This window comes from Ceratotherium simum, chromosome 1 (genome assembly GCF_057802395.1).
Source record: "Ceratotherium simum simum isolate JZ-2026a chromosome 1, ASM5780239v1, whole genome shotgun sequence".
NCBI classification, from domain to species: Eukaryota; Metazoa; Chordata; class Mammalia; order Perissodactyla; family Rhinocerotidae; genus Ceratotherium; species Ceratotherium simum.
The window spans coordinates 107,309,444-107,330,991 of NC_141900.1; the positions used below are offsets into that span (position 1 = coordinate 107,309,444).

A 21,548-nucleotide genomic window follows, 5' to 3' on the forward strand; every position below is an offset into this window, starting at 1 on the left:
GAGTGGGGATGGAGAAGAGGACCCCTGTGCACAGCCGGGTGGTCAGGGTTGGTCAGAAAACTCTGCTCAGCCCTGAAGAGTGGCACATTTTTGTCTCATCATTCCTTCACATCCCTGTCACTGAGTAGCAAGACCAATAGAAGGTTGGAGTATTACAGAGTGTAGACAGAGAATAGAGTGTTACAGAGACCAACAGAGTATTACAGAACAGAATGTTACAAAAAGAGGCTGAGCACCAAGGGACAGACACTCAAAACTATTTATTGAGTTTTATTGTTGCCCTGGAAAAAAAGACATCAAGAACTCGTGCCAGACCACAGCTGGCCTCAGGCACACTGTGTAGAAATATAGTTGCACAGTCTTACGGCGTGTGGACGGCAGCGCTAAACGTGATTTCACCACTGAGAGGTGCTGCAGGAACAACTCAACCGAGTCTCCAGACTCCCGGACGTGGAATGAGAAGGGCCGGGAAACACACAGGGACTCAAATGGTGATGACTGTCATCTTCATCATGAATAAGGGAGTGTGACGCTGGCCCCCGGGCATCTGGAGAAGGTAGAATGCAGCACCCAGATTCATAACCACTTGTTGACTGAAGAACTGTCAGCAGGCTTGGCGTCTCATCTCACCTATTATCATGCCTGTGTGCTTCACAGGTTTACAAGATTTCACTCTACTGACTTTTCAAAACGTTTTCTCTCTTGTTTTTAAAAAGATGAGTGGCACATGGTGTGCTCTCAGTAAATAACTGTTTTTTGTGTGGGAGGAAGATCAGCCCTGAGCTAACATCCGATGCCAATCCTCCTCTTTTTGCTGAGGAAGATTGGCCCTGGGCTAACATCTGTGCCCATCTTCCTCTACTTTATATGGGATGCCGCCACAGCATGGCCTGACAAGCAATGCATCAGTGCACGCCCAGGATCTGAACCTGCGAACCTTCAGGCCGCCAAAGCGGAGCGCATGCACTTAACCGCTATGCCACCAGGCCAGCCCCTCAGTAAATAATTTTTAAGTGGATGAAACAATGAGTGAGGGAATGAATGGCCCCTCTCCTCAAGGGAGCTGCGAGCTGGTTGAAGAGAGACAAGCAGTATGTCCAGAGCCCTGTATGTATAACAGACAGAAAATACAGGGGAGGAATCTCTGAAGACCAACAGTCTGGGAAGGTGTATCTGTTAGGATGCTCTTGGCTGGAAGTTAACAACACACGCACACAATGTCAAATGTGCTTTAAAAATAAGGAACTCTATTGGCTTTGGAAATCCAGACGGATGGCAGGCCTCAGGGTTGATTGATCCAGAGACCCCGCAATGCCACCAAGGACCCAGGCTCTCTCCATCACTCTCCTCAGCCAACCGCAATGGCCTCATCCTGAGACAGTTCTCCTCATGCTCAAGGGCGGCTGCCACGAGTACTTCGCTCCATGCTTCTTCATTCACCTCTGGCAGGCTGGGGCAGGAGCCACTTTCAGAAACTTCCAGAAAGGAAGGGAGGAGCCTCCCCAGAAGCACCCAGCAAACTTCTCCTTACATCTCCCTGCCCACTGCAGAACCCAGAACCCATCACTGGCAAGAGAAGTGCTCACCCTGAGACCTAGTGGGTCCACCGTAGCCTACCCTGGCCTAGGGGTGGTGTCCGCCTCCTCCAGGCAGAGGAAGGAAGGGTAGATAACAACACACTGGGGCTCTCCTGGGAAGGAGGAGGAGCGGGTGGGTGTGGGTCAGCAACCAGCAGTGTCCACTACAGAAGACTTCTCAGGAAAACTAAAGGGACCCAGGCTGGGCTCGGAAGAGGGAGTGACCTTACGTCAGCAACCGTGGGGGGCTTGTCCTGCAGAGATGACTGCAACGCCTGCCTCCCTCCATGTCTCTCCTCTGATCCGTTTGCACTTGCCTGCTGCTCTCTCCTGTCCTCGCCCACCCTGGTCTGACTCCTCCCAGGGAAGCTCAGAGGCCTCTCCGGCCGGCCCACCGAGGCCCCAGGCGAAGGACACAGCGTCCTTCAGGCACGCCCGCAGCCCGCTCCCCTGCAGGCTCTTGGCTGCGTCTAGCTGCCCCCCTCCAAGCACAGGGACAGGAGGGCAAAAGGCTGTTTCACACTCACAGTGTTTTCTAAAAATAAGGAGTTGATCTGGCCATCTGTTCAAAAACAAGGCAGAAGCTGTTCCAGAAAAACAGTAAATAGTGTCAACTGTTAGGCCACTGAGGCTTACAAGAGACATAAACCATCCAAACCTTACAGCCCTCATAAAACAGGCAGGCTTTCTTAGGAAGCTGGGACCCAAATGTTTCAAGCCATCGAGAACTCTACTAAGCTTTATTTAGGTGGGATCTGGGTCTGTATATTCAGTAGTCAGAAAGAAATAGCCCAGTTTTATCAGTGTAAGAAACCACGGAGTCGGCCATCACGCTAACTCCTCAAAGCTCGCCTGCGCCTTCACAGTTCTCCCGTCTTCCTACACTTCATGCTTTTGTCCTGGAGCCCACCGTGTCTCACTTCCTATCACAGCTGACATGAGCAAAGTCCCCTCGCTGCGTAAGGGAAGAGCGGACAGTTTGGGCACAGGTGAAGCCACACTGGCACTCAGAGCACAGGCTACAGAAGCGAACAGCCCTGCCTGGAAAGGCTTCTGGGAGGAGGTGGCCTTGGGCCAAGACCTCAAAGGATTAATAGGGATTTGCCAGGCAGAAAATAGGAGATGCACATTCCAAGCAGAGAAAATATTGTGAGCAAAGCCTTAAGGTAATGCAAAGACACAGGCCCGCGCAGGGCACACGGAGCACCACAGTGTGGGTGGGCCACGGAGTGGGCAGGAGATGTTTGGAGAGGTGGGGTGGACCATGGAGAGGGTAGGAGATGCGTGGAAAGGTAGGGTGGACCATGGAGGGCTAGATGATGGATGGAGAGGTAGGGTGGACCTTAGAGGGATAGATGATGGATGGAGAAGTAGAGTGGGCCGTGGGGGGTTAGATGATGGATGGAGAGGTAGGGCGGACCATGGAGGGATAGATGATGGATGGAGAAGTAGGGCGGACCATGGAGGGATAGATGATGGATGGAGAGGTAGGGTGGGCCATGGGGGGCTAGATGATGCATGGAGAGGTAGGACAAGGCTAGATTGTGAGACACATCCCACATCATCTTAAGGAGTTGCTGCTTGCTCTATAAGTGGCGGAGGTCCACAAGAGGTTTTTTTTAGCAAGGATATGGCAAGGTCAACTTTTATTTTTCAAGGCTATAATTCTGGTAGCAATGTAGCAAGTTTTATGGGTCAGAGTCCTGGCAGGAAACATTCAAAGTGAGTAGTATGAGGAGAGATGAATAAAGTGCATGTTTACAAAGGTATGGGCAAGGTTAGGGAGCTCCAGGGGATGCTGGAGTATTCTGGGGCTGGCGACAGCAGGACCCTAAGAGGAAGCCCATCATGGGGAGAGAGCACCTGACAGGAGCTGTGCAGGGAGGGAGCTGGGGACCAGTGCCCTGACCACTCCTCCTTCCCACTGGACTCCTGCTGGCACCCCCCATTGGCCAAACCCACCAGAAGCCAGAGGGCACGGGAGCCCTTGGCCCTGTTCATCCCACTCATCCATCTTCCCAAGGCACAGAGCACGTGGTGTCACGTGGAGAGTGAGTACAGGGGAAGTGGAAAGGCAGCCACCCCCATGTGGATGGAGAAGGAAGAGGGTGGGGAGATGAAGGAACCCTGACAGGTGCCAGCACAGGCTGGGTGCTCGTGGGTGTGGCCTCGTGACTGCCAGAAGCAATGCCAGCAGGCGGGAGGACTACCCCGTTACCGTAAATGGGGCAGCTCTGTTCTAGAGAGGGTCAAGGCGGCTAGTGCAGCCGGAAGAGGGGCGAAGGTGCAGAGCTGATGGGCTGGGCATGCCTTGGGCTTCAGCTTCCTCGGGCGCCCCCGTGAGCAGGGAGCCAGGCAGGGCGTCCGCAGTCCTGGAGTGGGAGGGAGGCCAGCGCCAAGGCCGCTGGAGGTGGAAGGAGGAGAGCCACTCGAGAGGCATTTCTGAGACGGAGTCAGCAAGATTTGGTAAATGAATAAATCAAAGACGTGAGGCTTCTTCCTTGAGAGATGGAGCTGGGTGATGAATTCTGTGACCCTCACGATGCTGTGCCTGCCCCATGGCGCAGAGCAGGACAAACTTACTGACCACATTTCTCCTGTTGGCTCTCCCCTTCTTGCCAAATCCAGCCTCTGGCTGTGAAGTTCCCAGATTCTGAAGGTGCCAAGAGCAGCTGTGTGGTCTGTAGGCCTGTGTCAGCCTGGGTCTCCAAGAGGGGTGCAAGATGGACTTGCACATGCAGAAGGGTTACTGAGGGAGCATTAGTGAAGGACGCAGGGTGGGGGCGCAGCAGGGGGAGAGCCAGCAGGCTGCAAGGGTCTGACTCCCTGGAAGGATGGGGATGGAAGGAGAGATTGGGCAGGAAGGGCCTCCGATGGCAGCAAGGCTCTGAGAGTCTCCGCCAGACTGATGGGGAGCCCATGCGAGGCAGCAGGGTGCGGCTCTAGGGCCCCTGCCATGCTCAGTCACTGGCAGGGACAGCTTGGCACAGCATGGACTCCACAGTGGGTCGGAAGATGTGACTGCTGGAGGCCATCAGCCAGCCGCAGCCCTCAGGGTAGGTTCTCTTGGAGGGAGAGGTGAGGTGCCCCACATGCCAACTTGCCCCTCTGTGCTCCCTCCGGAAGTCTCCACATGGTCCCACAAACGCCCCACGCTCACTCAGGACCCTGGCTGTCACCTCCGAGGTCTCATGACCCCCATCTGCACGGTTCTCTCCGTCCTGACCAACTCAAGGCTTTTCCGCTGGTTCCAGTCCTTGCTGTATCTCAGCTCCTTCTGCAGCGACTGTCTGGGCCACGCGACCATGCACACATCACATCCCACCACGTAGTCGGTGTCGCTGCCGCTGCATGGGTGTTAGCCCCCCTCCCCCGGTGGACTGCACTTCTTGAGGGCTGGAGCTCCATCCTCCGTAGTCCTCACTCTGGGATTTCTGCAGACCCCGGCATGGAACTGCACTCAGGACGTGCTCAATAAAGAAAGACCCCTGGGTGGATTCTGCTTCCGCTCCGTGCTGTGCCTCTGACCATCCCCAATAATAAAGAGTGCTCCCTACACGTGAAATTAATCTCTCCTTCATCTTGGGGTTCTGCTGTTCACTAGGAAAAAAATCATCGCACGGGATTGGCTCGGTTGAGTAGTGAAAACATAGCTACAAGATAATAAAAATATTTGATATTGGAAAAACAACTATGCTTGGAAGACTCCAGAGTACTTGACAGATGAGGATCATTACCCAGACTGAAGGTTATCACATCGGGAAGTAAGTCCCCAGGTACTCAGATGAAGGAGTTGCCAAAAACGCGAGGCTGCCTGTGGACTTGGAAGCAGGGCTAAGAACAAAAATCCGAGCTATTGACAAATTGGAATGGAGCCCGAGACCCTGGCCCCATGCCCTTCGTAGTGCATGGGGCTCACTCCACGCTCTGTGGTCTCCACAGGCTGCTACTGGATCCCAGCAAATGTGGTCTGGACGTCTGGCTGTGGGGCAGCATCCTCATGGGACTGGGTTGACTGGCCGTGGAAAGAGCCGGCTATGCCAGACCATTCCACCAGATGTTCCCAGACGCACTTCTGTATATCAGGGATTTGGGTCAGGAGGAGAAAATTCAGGAACTTGGAGAAATTTATTCACTGGTTGAAGGTGTGTGAGCATGCCTGCGATGCTCCGTAGCCCATGACCTGGGTGTGTGTGTGTGTGTGTGTGTGTGCTTCTAAATCCCAAGCCTGGCAGACGTGAGTTGAAGTCTACCAGGCTATCCTATGATACCTGCACAACGTTTTTAAAAAGCAAATGTATTACAGTGCTGTATTGGTTTCCCAGGGCGGGAACACCAAAATTGAGGTGTGGGCAGGGCCATGCTCCTCCGGAAACCTGTGGGGGAATCCTTCCTCGGCTCTTCCAGCTTCCAGTGGTTGCTGGCAATCTTTGGCGTGCCTCGGCTTGTAGACGCATCACTTCAGCCCTCTGTCTTCTCATGACACTCTCCCCGTGTGTCTGTGTCACTCCTCTTGTGAGGACATCAGCCGTAGTGGACTGGGAGCCCGCTCTACTTCATTGTGATCTCATCCTAACCAATGATATCTGCAGTGGACCCTAGTTCCAAATACGGTCACACTCTGAGGTTTTTGGGGTTAGGATGTCAACATAATTTTCAGAGTTTAACCCACAACTGCTTAAATCAAAGACAAATCTCCTTCCCCTCCCCCATCCTGCTCCTTCGCCTCCATATTTCTGAATGCAGTTCTCATTTCCTCATGATTTCTCAAGTGACTTCTTGTAGCAGGTGAGGATTTAGCTCTTCTGTGTCACATCCTCCCGGTATTGTCTGGCGCGATCAGAGTGGGAGGTGCAGAGTTACCATGGCAACGGTGCTCCCCACAGAGCCAGGTGGTCCCCTCATGCCCGGCTTCCCTCTACATTGTTTCATTTTTCCTGGAAGTTGCTTGTCTTTTACCTGAGTAACTTTCTATGTATCTGCTCATAATATTTCCCAGTTGTTCCCGCGTGCCACTCATGCTCTTATTAGTATTTTTTTCTGCTGAGACGTAGTAATCTATCAATTCCGGTTTTCTTTTCTTGAACTATTGCCCTCTTTCCCACTCCATCTGGGCCGGTTGTCTCCAGGATCAACTCTGAGTGTCCTTTCATGGCTTTGCTCTGTTGGACCCTTTGCACATGCACAACCCACTCCCTGGGTCACGTGCTAAGGAGCAGTAGATAGATGTCTTCCTTTTTATTTATTTCTTCCTTCATATATCTAGAAAATGTCTAAAAATGTCTTTGTTTTATCTGCATGTTTGATATTACTGTTTATCTAGGCATAAAATCTACGTAGAAAGTAACCTATCTAGAAGGCCTTGGAATCTCCCACCATCCACTGTTGTTGATGAGAAAAACTACGTTACTCTTCTTGCTGATCTTTGTATATGGCCTGTTCCTTTCTCCCTCTCAGAAGAAGGACCTTTTTAATCCGCGGCATTCTGAACTTTCAGCCCTTGGTGTGGGCCTTTTCAATCTGGGGAATAATTGTCCTTTGGTCCTAGAAAGTTTTTGGTATAATGTGTTGATAATTTCTCTTTTCTCTGTTCTTTCTTTCTGGAACTTTTATTATGCTGATTTTGGTGCTTCTGGATTTATTCTCCACATAGTTTTTCTTTCCTATTTTCCAGCCTTTCTGTGGAATGTTTATTTTCAGATATGACACTTTAAAATTGCTGGTCCTCTTTCTTCATGCAAGAGCATACTATTTTTGTTTTATTGGTCCACTTTTGTTTGTCCTTCTAAATATATTAATGATAGTTTTCTCAAAGTTTTCTTCTGTTTATTGCATTATCTCTGTTTCCTCTGGCTTCCTTAATTTTTCTGTTTTTTTATTGGTGGGTTTTAGTTTGGGCTCTCTCGTGTGGAAGATTTCTTAGATGTCTGATGAAATTTGGTCCTGTTCGTTTGTAAGAGAGAGGCACTTAACCCAGGTGCCAGTTCTGTGTGTAGAGCGTGACCTGTTGACAGATGGGCATCACCATGGGTGGTCAGGTGATCCAGCTCTTCACAAGCGAGACCCACAAATCTTGCTATCATGGCATATTTTCTCCAGGGATTGGCAGTCTCTGCAGCCTGGGCAGCACATCCGATTGCCTGCATCTGGGAATGCCTCTGAGGGAGGTACCCTTTAGGATGCAGATTTACGCTCAATTTGTTTGATACAGTCCTGCACTTAACCTGCCACTGAGCCTAGTCCCCCCTCAACCTCTGGAGCCTCTTACTTTTCTCCCCAGAACTGAGACCTGGGACATGTAAGTGACATGTCTGGACGTCCCACAGCTCCTTAGTAGCTAAGCAGGAACTGGACACAAGATATCCTGACTCAGTGGGAGTGGAAGCTTCTTGAAAGCAAAGCCTATAAGTTAGTCAACATTTGTCCTCACGACCTAGCACAGAGCCTTACAAATGGCACATACTCAATAGATGGGTGACGAGGCTGATGATGGAGGAGCAGGAGGAGATGGAGGAGGTGGTTTCCCACTTTCCTTGCTCTCGACTAATATTCTAAAATGGAATCCAACCTAAACCAAGCCCTAAAGTAAACATGCATGGATCATCAATTTTAGACAAGTAATCTGAGGAAACCCTCATAGTGAAATAAACCATAACATAATGAAGATGCAAAGTCACCCGAATTTTTATAATCGTGAGAAGCCAAGGAAATTGCTGCTCCAAGCTGGGCCCTCCCACCCCCAGGACTTGTGTCCGTTTACTGCTGACATGAGCAGTCAAAGCACTGGTCTAACCGGGAAGGACTGGCCATGTCCTGGGACATGGGATCCTGGAAGAGTTGGCTCTGGGGGCCCAGTACCCGGAGTTTGTACTCCCTTCAGCCTGAGAAGGGCGGTTATCGGTGATGGGGTGGCTCCAGCCAGCCAGCACCACCTAGTAAACAGAAACAAGAAAATAATCACCAAGGATGAGATGGAAGCAGGACTGATGGGGCAGTGGGAGGGAAGGGGCCTCTGGTGGCCGTGGGCATCGGGAAAGAGGCAATGTGTAGAGATGCAGAAAGCAGCCAGTCCTCTGCCAGCAGGTGGCAGGACTCCTGCTGCTGAGTTAGGGTCCGAAACCAGAAAGATTCCTGTCACTCTGTCGGGAAACAGGAACCCCTGGGGAGGGCGGGGGAGATACTGGCAAGGGTCTGGGGCATCGAGCTGGGCGCATCCAAGGCGGGAAACATAAGGTAGGGGTGATTCTGCCACCAAACAGGCCCAAGACAGGGACCGCCTCCCAGGAATCGGGGACAGAGGACACTGCATGAGGAGTGGGCACCCGGCACCCCACACAGAACCAGAGCGTCTTTTCTCCCTGCTGACCCGGAAGGACCCTCCCAGACTCTGGGGTGGTTGGGAGTCACATGGTCCAAGCGAGGGGCAGATGGCAACAGGAGGACAGGGACCCCAGCGGGCCTGAAAGTCTCCAGAACAGCCTCGGCTGCTTTGCATTCATGGTTCTCAACCGGCAAGCTTCACACGCTTGGACATTCTACAGAGTTATTGGGAGGGCGCCTTGAGTGTAATGTGGGCGTACTGCCTGTGCACTAAATAAATAGAAGCCATAAGCAATTATATCAGAATTCCACTATTTCCTTCCATTTAAATAGGGGCTTTTATGCTTGAAATGGTTGGAAAGCTCCGCTCTGGGCCACAGGAATACACAACGCCGCCGTGCTGTGCGCTGACTCCTCTCTCTCCTCTGCCCTTGCAGGACGATGCTGAAAGAGCAGTACGTTGACAAAACGCGTGTGGCTGTGTTTGGGAAGGTGAGCCGGGCTGGCTTCTGTCTGAACACCCCCTGTAGCAGAGCGCTGACCTGATCCTGATTTACTGGGAATGTCTCTGGTCTGGTGGTGTGGGAGCAATTATTCTCTTAAGAGCGAGAGATTGATGCTTAGTGACTCCAGCGAAGGGAGCCCTCGTCTGAGCAGCTCATGGATCAGTGTTTCTTCTGCATTATCTGGAAGGAAAGGAAGAAAGAAGCCAGATCCTGTGGGAGCGCTCTCTCAGGTTCCTAACTCCTTTCCTTCCGTAAGCCTGCCATGTGCTCAGTGTGGCCCCAGGAGAGAAGGGAAGGCGGGACCTCAACTTCTGTGTCCTTCTGTGCAGCAGCTACATTAACTTACCAGGTTCACTTGGACGGAAGGAAGGGAGTGGGAGGTTCACGCTCTGAACTATCAAACCAGAGACGCTCCCATGGGGTGGCCCATCCGAAGGTGGTAGCCTGGTGTCGTGGAGGCCCATGGCTGGGGGTCAGGTCCGTGGAGGGCCACTTAGTGTCACCCGGGCACAAGGCACCCCCATTCTTAGATGGCCTGGACCTGTGGCCTCTTAATCCCAAGAAGGCGAGAACACAGATGGATAGACACAGACCCGTCTTCCGTCTGGGAGAATGACTCCCAGCACGGGCCCCACGTGGTGCCTCACAGTGACCTCCCCGCAGATGGAGGCTTGAGCAGGTAACCACAGGAATACTTCGTACAGCATTGCCTCCAGAACCTCTGAGCCCAGTGATGGATGGGAGCATTTGAGGTATGGCGCCACCCTGTGGGGTGACCCCAGAAACAGCATCCTGGAGCCCTCCCACACCCCCTCCGCACCTGCTTTATAGGGGACGGCCCAGTAGCTTCTCTCCTTGGCTCAGGGACAGACCAGAGCCTGGACGCATGGACCTAGAGGCTCGTTCTGTACTGGTGGAGGCCCAGTCACTGCCTGTGAGGGGCTCAGAGTCAGTTGGATAGGTTATAAGTGTCACTTAGGATGTCAACACTTATCACCCATCCCCACTCACACGGGAAAGTTACTGCCCAAGAGACTGACTGCCAGATGCAGGCAGGGCGCCTCAGCCTGGGTAACTCTGTCCAGTCTTCGCTCCTCCCCAAACACAGGGGATGCCATTTCTGAGAGCTTGGCCTCCCTTCTCTGGCTGCATTCCCAAGGCGGGGCACCAAACATAGCCCACCCCTGGGCCTTTCACAATTCACTCTGGACACAGAGGTGTTGGAGTCACCTCGTAGCAGACAGGCTTTCTCAAGAGTGGTTGATTCAGTAGCGTGGGCAGCAAGTGTGCTGTGTGGAAAGGGGGCCCCGTACACCCTCCAGACATGCCCCTGTCCCTGAGACGGCCCAAGGGAGTGTGCTCAGTGCTCTTTGCCAGGTACCTTCCTCCAGCCATTCTGCCTCCCTAGGTGCCCTGCCCCTTCAGTACTGTGCCCTAGATAGAGGTTTTGTGGACTCCACAATTGCCTTCCCCCTCGGAGGAAATAAGCCATCAATTCTTTTAGCTGATTGACATTCTGCAGGTTCTCCTCTCTGTTTCCTTCTTACGTCTACCTAAATGTGTCTGGGTACAGCCCGGGCTCCACGCCCCCTTCATCATGAAGCCCAGGACCTCCCGGAGCTGCAGAGGCCCCATGGAGCTGCGGCTGCTCCACAGGCGTCCTGGGGGAGCAGGGGGAGGGACACCTGTGGGCTGCGCTCTGCAGGTTCTGGCCTGTAGGTTGCAGAGCTCCCGTGCGGAACATTGCTCTCGTTGAAGCCCTAGTAGGCCATAAGCTTCCCTAGGAAAAATGTCTTCAATGCTTTTTTTAATTTTTATTTTTTTTATTTTTTGTGTGTGTGAGGATGACCAGCCCTGAGCTAACACCCAATGCCAATCCTCCTCTTTTTTGCTGAGGAAGATTGGCCCTGGGCTAACATCCGTGCCCATCCTCCTCTCCTTTATATGGGACGCCGCCACAGCATGGCTTAACAAGCGGTGGACCAGTGTGCGCCCCGGATCTGAACCAGCGAACCCTGGGCCGCCGCAGCGGAGCATGCGCACTTAACCGCTTGCGCCACCGGGCCGGCCCCGTCAACGCTTTTTTGTAAAGACTATTTTTCAGAGCAGTTTTAGGTTCACAGCAAAATTGAGAGCAAAGTACAGAAGATTCCCCTTTTCCCCCCACAGACAGCGCCTCCCTCATCAACATCCCCCACCAGATGTTACATTTGTTACGACTGATGAACTGACACATCATCATCACCAAGAGTCCATAGTTTCCATGAGGGTCACTCTTGCTGTTGTACATTCTGTGGGTTTGGACAAATGTATAATGACATGTATCCATCATTATGGTATCAAACTGAGTATTTTCACTAAAGATCCTCTGTTCTATACCTATTCATCCCTCCCTCCCCCCAACCCCTGACAACCACTGATCTTTTCTCTGTCTCCATGGTTTTGCCTATTCCAGAATGTCATAGCGTTGGAATCATGCAGTGTGTAGCCTTTTCAGATTGACTTTGTTCACTTAGTAATATGCATTTAAGTTTCCTCCAAATCTTTTCATGTCTTGATAGCTCATTTCTTTTTAGTGCTGAGTAATACTCCATTGCATGGACGTACCACAGTTTATTTGTCCATTCACTGACTGAAGGACATCTTGGTTGCTTCCAAGTTTTGACAATTATGAATAAAGCTGCCAAACCATCCATGTGCAGGTTTTTGTGTGGATATAAATTTTCAACTCCATTGGGTGAATGCCAAGGAGCATGATTGCTGGATCATATGGTAGAAGTATGTTTACTTTTGTAAGGAATCACCGAACTGCTACCCGTAGTGGCTGCCCCATTTTGTGTTCCCACCAGCAATGAATCGGAGTTTCTGTTGCTCCACATCCCTGCCAGTATTTGGTGTCATCAGTCAACACTTATTTTTTTAGGAAGGTTTGCCCTGCGCTAACATCTGTTGCCAATCTTCCTCTTTTTCTTTTTTCTCCCCAAAGCCCCAGTACGTAGTTGTATATCCTAGTTGTAGGTCCTTCTAGTTCTTCTATGTGGGACGCCGCCTCAGCATGGCTAAATGAGCAGTGAATAGGTCCTCTCCCAGTATCCAAACCAGTGAACCCCAGGCTGCCGAAGCAGAACACATGAACTTAACTGCTGTGCCACCAGGCCAGCCCCACAGCACTTTTTTTAAAACAAACTGCAGAATGACTTGTGAAGACTTGTAGATCCCATTGACAAGAAATATTATTAGCCAGAAACGAAAAAGACTCTTTTATTGTCATTAAGACAAGATAGTCCTGTTTTGAAGGAACACTATTATAACATAATGTAACAAACATATAGGTCGTAAACGGTTAATTCTGCAGTGAGTTTGGCAAGGCCTGGGCTTCACACAGTCTCCATCAGGTGCCTCGGTTCCCCACACTCCGCCCTCCCACTCCCAACACACACGTGCTCACAGACGCTCACACACACACGTGCTCACACGCTCACACACAGATGCTCACACGCTCACACACACACATGCTCACAGACGCTCACACACACATGCTCACACGCTCACACACAGATGCTCACACGCTCACACACACACATGCTCACACGCTCACACACATGCTCACACGCTCACACACACACATGCTCACACGCTCACACACAGATGCTCACACATGCTCACACACACACATGCTCACACGCTCACACACACACATGCTCACACGCTCACACACACACATGAACACACACCCTCTAACAGTCCCCAGGCCGTACCCTGGTTCTCTTGAGCCTTTGCTCCTGTCCCTGCCCACCTTTGCTCATCAAAACGTCCCATCCGTGTTCCATTCCCTTTGGGTCTTTCGGGAGCCTGGAGCACATCTGAACCAAGCAGCTTTGAAGGCAGCCGTGGCAGATAATGATATAACGTTTACGCTCTCTGGGAGGCCCACATTGAAGTAGGGGTCTTCATGTCAATCCCAGGGCAAGGGCAATACATGTAAGAAATTACCCATGTACAGGACACGTGTGCATGTCTGTCTCCTGGAGACCCCTGAGCTGAGCGTCATGGCAGATCAGTACGGGCGCCCTTTGACACTCCTTCCTCGTTGGCCCTCCCTCAAAATCACATAAAATGATTGGCTTTGCTTGTAGACAAGGAAGGCAGCAAGAAACGCTGTACAAAAATGCTGATTTGGAAGCTACTTGATAACACTTACACAGTGTTTCATAGTCTACAATGGCACTTCCAATTCACTATCACATTTCGTCTTCATAGCCCTTGAAACAGGTCCCAAAGAAGGGAAGACTCTCATCACATAATTAGTTGGAGAGGTATTTGCATTGCATCTTTTTATTCCCCTTAAAAAATTTTTAAGTTAAAAATTAAAAAAACAACATGAAAATGGTTGCTTGAGTCACTGATCCTATTATGTCTGAGGTTGTTTTCATGACTGAATTCTTGACATTTACTCCCACTTCTCTCTTCCTTCTCCCTCTCCCAGGATTATGGTGGGTACCTGAGCACTTACCTCCTCCCGGCGAAGACTGAAAACCAAGGTCAGATTTTCGCCTGTGGCTCTGCCCTCTCTCCAATAACAGACTTCAAGCTCTACGGTAATGGCTTTGACAAAGCACTGGGCCCCAGCATGGCCCCACTGCCCTCCCCTTCGGCACTGCATTCCACCTGCCTCCCTCCCTTCTGGCACCCAGAGTCGATGATAAACTACCACGGGGTTGTGTGGCTAACCGGTGACACGTCATAGAGAGAACCTGGGGAAGGAGAGGGGAGGGTTTCAAGTCACTTGTTTGGATGAAAGTGGTCAATCCACTGATATCTGTAAGTCACATCCCCAACACACAAGACCAGGGCTAAAACAACTAGTGGTTCCGCTTACAGTAGCAGGAGTTGGAAAACCCTCCCCTGCGAGCAGAAGGGAAGGAGGTGTGCTGCAGTCCCCCAAGGCTGCCAGAACCTGGCAGGGGCCCTTCACTGGGTCTGTGTCTGGGGCCTGGGGGTGTTTGGTGGGCAGGGCTTAAGTGAGAAGGGATGGGGAGCGACTTGGTGGGAACTGGGGGATCTGATGGCTCAGCTCTGCTCTGCGCTCTGCCTATCTTCCTCCCTGGCCAGCACCATTCCTTGGAGGGAGCGGCTTTCTCATGGACAGGAGCCAGAGATGGGGGACGAGGTGTCAGGATGACTTGCTGCAGGGACCAGATGGAGATCAGACCTCCCAGGCGTGGGAACTAGACCTCTGCCCGGGCACAGACGTGGCTCTATTGTCACTTTTGGGGGTTCAAGGCTCTCTACCTTCTCCTCCCTCTGGTCAGCCAGCCCCTTTTCTCTGAATGTGAATGGCTCTGTGACACTAACCTCTTTTTTAAATGTGCAGAGCGGTCTTTTATGTGGGTTCTGAGAACTCACACTCAGGTAAGGGCCACAGGGAGGCTGGGCTGTTCACCCCACTGCCCCACAAGAGCAAGGCTGACTAGTGGGACAGGAAACCCAGATGGCTTCTTGTCACTGGTCTGCGGGAGCTGTGCTGGAGGCCTGTGTTCCCTCTGGTTCAGAGGACAAGTCCTGCCTCCCTGGCTGCACCCTCCCACATGCCCCATCTCAGCACCAGTGGACCCCATGGAGCGATCCAGGGACCACGGTGGGGTCCAGCAGCCCACTGGTTCCTGCAGCCAAAGGGCTCAAAACAGATGTGCTAATCTTTACAAAGAGCTCTAATGCAAATTTCAACTTATAATCATATAAGAACTCTCCTAAGTGAAAATTTTAACAATTAAAATTAATTTTCCAATGGGAATACATGTAGCATATTTCATATTTTTCAAACTCAGTGAGACTTTCTTAATTTTTTTAATCATGCTATTTCAAATTTGCCTGATTTGAATGCACATAAATGCTACCATCCCCACACTTGGCTTTGTCACAGTGCCCAAGAGGGAAATCCTCCACATTGTCTCTTCCACTTAACTACAGATTCCCTGAAACCTGTGGAAGCTGTTTGGAGCTCTTTCCATCCTGACTTTCCTGACAGGGCAGCCCCCGGGTCCTCATCCAGAACCTGGACCTGGAGCCAGGGTTTGGGATAGAACAACGACATGCTTAGACTTTTTAAAAAATAAGTAAATCCTGATGCAAATTTGCTCTCTAGTATTTGTTCCCTTTTCCTATATGTTGAAACGAAGTGAGGGGTATCCTGTTTATTTAGGATTTAGATTTATTAGGTTTTGCTTAATTAAGGTTTTGCTGTACTGCTACAAACCCAACCAACCACCAACACTAATAATTTAAATGTCACTATGGTACTCTCGGATTACCTGTGTAAGGGCCCAAGACGTTGAGACAGTTTTTTAAAAACAAACCTTTTCCGTGCGAGTGGAAGTGAGCCCACCTTCCAGGCCTCCAGCCCCGTGCCAAGGGCGTCTGCAGAGTCCAGGGAGCTCTGCACCGACCACGGTAACCCTCCCTCCCTCTGCTTGTGTCCAGCATCTGCATTTTCCGAGAGGTACTTGGGCCTCCATGGACTTGACAACAGAGCGTATGAGGTACGTTTGGGCACAACTGGGGAATTGGATGACATCTGCCAATCTCTTCCCCCAATTCCTCTCTCCCACCCTCCAACCCCCAGCCCAGCTCTAACCCACCCTCCCTTCCCAGGGCCACCCTCTCTCCCTCTCCACCACCAAGCCCACTCTAAGAAAAGCTTTGGATCCATCCTTCCACCATATGTGAACTGAGGTGACTGTGACCTCTCTCGGATCAGGCTGATTTCCCATCCTAGAACTTGAGGGACGAGGAAGAGAGTTGAGAAAGCTTTGGATGGAGGTGCCTGTGCCAGGGTCCATAGACGTTGGGTGTGGATGACTGCTGGCTCCCCACTACCCAAGGCTGGCTCTACTTTGGGAGAATAAGCCATTGATGGGGAAACGGAAAACCCCTCTGATACCACCGACTAGGTCAGAGCCCGTCAGTTGAGTCAGTGTGGAAGTCACACAGTATTTCTTCAGCTGGGCGCAGTGAGGAGGCCAGAGTTCTGCAGGGCAGGACTGTGGCTTCAAAGTCAAAACTTTGGCAAGGGCAGCAGAACTGTGTGGCCAGAACATCATCTCCCAGCAGCACCAGGTGACGTGATGGCCCTCGGAGGCTACCTGCAGCGAGAGGAACTCTTTTTCCTCTTCTCCCTTCTTCTCTCCCACCCCTTCCCTTCCTAGTAGGAGTTACTGTAAGGGAGAGCCGAGACTGCCGAGATGTGCTGTGCATTCATGGCAGGTATAAACCGTCCCAGTTCTCCCGGAACTTCCTGTTTGCAAAACACTGCACCCACCTTCTCAGTCAGGTTTCCAGTAAGAAGACCTTGCTCTGCACATGGCCTGCTAACTCTCTCCCCTTGCCCCTGCCCGCGCAGATGACCAAGGTGGCCCACCGAGTGTCAGCGCTGGAGGAACAGCAGTTTCTGATCATTCACGCAACCGCCGATGGTGAGGACTAAGGGCATCCATTCACCACGTGTCTGCTGAAAGGTTCACCCTTGCTGGTGTTATGGGTTTTGACAAACACTTTCCTCTTTTTTTTTTAACAGAAAAAATCCATTTCCAGCACACCGCAGAACTCATCACACAGCTAATTAAGGGAAAGGCTAATTACAGCTTACAGGTACGGTATATGCCCGTGCGCTCTGTTTCGCACTTGGAGAGAGACAGTCCTTTCATGGAGAAGGCGCTGACCGTGTTCAGTACACCCCATCTCCGCAGCACACCTGTGTGACGGCTATGGGAGATGGGTGGGGGCACGTTGGATCAGACAAATTAGCACATGCTTACTTCTACGAATTAGCGATAGCTCGGTTCTGCACTTGGGCTGTGTTTAAACCCCTTTGGAGCTCCACCACCACCACCCACTCCCACCTCCACTCCGAGCAATGAGCAAGACCACGCCAGCCACCACACCACCCTACAGTGAGGTGCTGGTGTCCTTGGCGTGTGAAGATGGGGCTCTGGTCCCAGTGCTGGTGAGAGTGGTGTTAGTGGGTCCTGAGCTCCTCTCACTAACCTCCTCCTGGACACCACCACACATTTACAGATACTGGCAGGATGGTCCAGAATCATCTGTGGCTGAACAGTAGTTAGAGAGAACTACCCTTCCTGAGAACCAAACTCACGCCCTCGTCCTTGTTGACATCAGTACTGACTCAACAGCTCAAGTCTAGGCTCCTTGCAGTGATGCACAATGCTGCTTCTGGAAACTTCTTCCATTTCCTTCCTGACCTCTGGTTTCTTTGGTAAAACAGTTATGACTCTGATGGTTATTTGAGGTCCAGAGATAAGTGAGAGATTTCCTCAGCCAAGCACACTGTCTCCCTCAGAGAGCACCAGCCCTGGACTGACCACGGCCTGCCTCTGTCTCCCAGCTCCTGGCCTTCCTGCATCACTGTCTTGCAGAGGGTCATGTGTGGCCTGGGCCCATCAGGGAGAGCTTCCTGCAAAGAAGGGAGTTTGGCTCAGGTGTTGATGAATAGGGCAGGAAGGATGGAGTTAATGTTACATTTGAGCTTCCCTCTGAAAATGTTTGGATCATAGTAAGCTTGACAGCTGTCATGGCATTGTGAAATACATTTGGCACACACGGTGCAGCTGTGGCAGGTGAAAAGGTAGCTCTCTGTGTGCTAACATGGACCACTCCCCAAGACGTAGGCTAAGTTAAATCAGCAAGGCGCACAGCGACTGCTTCAACGGATACTCAATGAGTTTGTCACAATGATCAACTCCAGATCAGGGCACCGGGGGAGGGACCCCGGGCAGGAGGAGATGTACTTCCTGCTCTATATCCTTTTGTACTCTTTGGTGTTTAATGTACATGTACTAACTCAATGATATCATTAATAAACACTCTTAAAGTGAGTCCCATCTTCCAAAGACGTAAAAGGAAGACAGAGGTCAAAATGCAGGTGGCAGCCTGGTGTCACGGAAAGAACATGGGCTTCCAGGTCATTAGACTTGGCTTGGAACCCCTGCTGGGATAGGTCCCTTTGTGTGGAAATAGCGCAGCACCCCTAGGGTACAGGGGGTGTCATTACATTTGGTAATAGAGTATTTAGCTACCATCTTTTTAGCACTGCCTATGTCCCAAGCCTTGTTCTAAGTGATTTATAGGTATTATAATATCATTTAATTCTCACAAAACTTCATGAGCTAGATTCTATGATGATGATCATCTCCACTTGACACAACTGGAAACTGAGGCCCAGGAAAGTTACCTGTCCACGGCCACACCAGGGAGCCAAACACAGGTGACGAGGCCCCAGAGAAACACATCTACAGGATTCGGCATGTGAGCGGGCAGTTTCCCACACTCATGAGGGTTATAGAGATAGTGCAGAATATTTTCCATTTTAGGGGGGAGTCCTGATCCCTGGAGACTTGGGCTGTGTGGTCCCCGAGCGTGTATCTGTGCTGCAGATTCAAACAAACGGATTGAGACTGTGCAGAGGCTGTTGAACAAAGTGTTTTTTAGTTTAGTCAATCGATTCTCTGAGTGCCCACTGCGCCTGGCAAAGCCTCCAGGAGAAAAAGGCACTCATGCCAGCACTGAAATGGTTCAGGAAATGCATTTCACAGGTTACATTCTGACCCGCGTTGGCCCGGGCCGTGGTGGGCTCCATGTCTTAGGTGCAGCCCAGTCCCACTGGTTGAATTCTGACCTTTGTGGGCCTGGATGTGGTGGGCTCCCTATCTCACGTGCATCCCATCCCATTGGTTGAATTCTGCATTCTGGCCATGGTGGGCTCCCTATCTCACGTGCATCCCAGTCCCACTGGTTGAATTCTGACCTGTGTGGGCCTAGGCCATGGTGGGCTCCATATCTCGTGTGCACCCCCGGTCCCACCAGGAGGGCCAACTGGGGTACCTGACTCCTCTGTGCCTTCCTTGCAGATTTACCCAGACGAAAGCCATTACTTTAGCAGCACCTCCCTCAAACAGCACCTCTACCGCTCCATCATCAACTTCTTCGTGGAATGCTTCAGGATCCAGGACAAACTCCCAACAGCCACAGCAAAAGAGGAGGAGGAGGAGGACTGACCACGAGCCGGCCCTAAGCACAACGTAGCTCTTCCTAGAACGGTGTACCACTGGAAACCCCTGCCTCCCTCTCCCGCAGAGGGCTGGGGTGGGGGCACAAAGTGTTATCATTCCATAGCATGTGTGTCTCGGGTCCTGAAGGCAGTTCTGCTTCCAAAACAAGCTCCTTCCCGGGTGGAGATGTGTCGTCGCTCACGAGGGCTTCCGCGGAGCCTGGAACCATCGCAGCATCGCCGCCCCCTGGCCCCAGAGTGACTAGTGCATCCCACGGCCCCTCCCCAAGGAACAGCGTGAAGGATGGACGGCAGTGAAGAAACTGGCCCTTAAATTCAAGCTGTTGAGCAGTAGCATTAAGACCCACCCTCTGGTAGAGGGCCACGTCCACATTAGCAGCATCGCATCCTGTCTGATATAACCACGCCATGGAACAACTATAGCACAATTATTTTAACAGTACTTGTTCATAGATCGGCTTGCTCCTTTCTGTAATTAGGAGATTCCACATTTAAGGGGCTGTACAAAATGTTACTGTAACTCTGCTAATGGTTAACCTTATGGAATTAATTCGTATTTTTCTATGGTTTTTACCTGACACTGTCTCTGGTCATGGGGTTGTTTGCTGTGCTGTTTTTTCCTTTGTTTTGCTTTGTTTTCTTCAGTCAATGTGCAGGCTTTGCTCTTGTTTGAATGAAGAAACAGATCAGAAGTAACTAACCGCTCTCTCCTCAAGGTGGTCTTCAGACTCTGCGGAGACAATTCAAAACACTGAGGGGAAGAAACATCCAATACGAATCACTAAAAAAAAAATCCTAAATAAAACCTCTCTCCCACCCAGCTGCATCAGGGTTTGGCTTAGATTCGCATTGTCCGTTTACATATGTCCTTCAACCCATCCTCTTCCTCCTTGATGAGTTGTCAAGTCTTTCAGATGATGTTTGGTTACAAAACATAAAAAGACAAAGCGTTGACTCCACCCCCAGGTCTGTCACACGTGCTTGGGTGACAGGAAGCCTTGAGGAAAGTGTGGGCATGTGCCGGCGTCGCCTCCCGTCCTGGCGATGGCTCGGTGCCCTCCCTGCCACGTGCAGGTGGCCACGTCAATGCTCCACACTAGCCTGTAAGAGTCCCTCTGACTGAATGTGCAGTGGCGTCCCTAGTGTCTATTTCCTTCTGTTGTACGTAAGGACAGGAATGTGAGTCAGGCACGGTGCCGCTGTCCCCGCCCACCTCCCCCCCCCCCCCCACCGTTCCATTTGCATGCCGACACTCTGGCTGATCTGTGCTCTCCGGCAGTGCTAGTTCAAAATATATCGATTACCATCTTTTCCTCTGGAGCTTGTTGACAACCTGAATGTCGGTACTGATTTCTCCAGCTTCCGGTCCTGCTGGGGGCTCCTTGACGTCTTGTCAGCAGAGAAGATACGTCCGTGTCTCTTTTTGGGATTTGGGGGTTTTGGTTTCATCCACACGAGTTTTGAACGTCCGTTGTAGTTAGTTTGCTCAGAAGATCTCCATCACAGGATTTCTTTAGGGTGATCCGTCCCCGTTGGTGAGAAGGATCAACGTGCTGACCCACAGGACCACTCTGAATGCTACTTGATCATGCTTCTGCTATTTCAGTGGCCTTGACTGACTGCAAAGCCAGCTAGGTCTGAGGGGAAGCCAGCTCTGGCCACAGTCTGTAGGAGGGAAGTGAGAATGTGGCATGGTAGTGTTTGTTCATCCATGGAATAAAACATTATTTTACCACTCGGATAGCTCTTTTCTTGCTTATCCTCCACCATCTCGGCTTAGAGAGGGTGTGAAACTTCAAGAATTTTTTTTAAAGCCCTCACTGGGCCCTAAGCAAGATTGATGCATGTCCTCAAGAGCCTGGTGTGCATCAGATAAAACCTGCATCCATGGTAGCAGCAGGATTGATGGTAAGAAGGATAGGACCGATCAAATATATCAAAGTCCCAATCAATCAGAGAAAATGGGTCTGAGTTGCATCTTGAAAGCTTTAGAGTGAAGACATGGAGATATTCCTACACTAAGAGGAAACTGGCTTTCAGCTGAGGTCATAGCATTGCCCC

At 51.1% G+C, this 21,548-nt stretch overlaps 1 protein-coding gene across 2 annotated transcripts in view; it reads left to right on the forward strand.

The window, feature by feature from the left end:
- Nucleotides 1-21,228, forward strand: part of DPP6 (dipeptidyl peptidase like 6) — a 746,707-nt gene extending 725,479 nt beyond the window's left edge. For both annotated transcript variants that reach the window (XM_004430585.3, XM_004430586.3), the window contains exons 21-26: nucleotides 9,335-9,389; nucleotides 13,890-14,001; nucleotides 15,884-15,942; nucleotides 16,803-16,875; nucleotides 16,977-17,050; nucleotides 19,327-21,228. In XM_004430585.3, the coding sequence (XP_004430642.1) occupies nucleotides 9,335-9,389; nucleotides 13,890-14,001; nucleotides 15,884-15,942; nucleotides 16,803-16,875; nucleotides 16,977-17,050; nucleotides 19,327-19,473 (520 nt within the window). In that variant the 3' untranslated portion in view covers nucleotides 19,474-21,228. The remainder of the gene's footprint in view (nucleotides 1-9,334; nucleotides 9,390-13,889; nucleotides 14,002-15,883; nucleotides 15,943-16,802; nucleotides 16,876-16,976; nucleotides 17,051-19,326) is intronic.
- The last annotated feature ends 320 nt before the right edge of the window (nucleotides 21,229-21,548 follow it).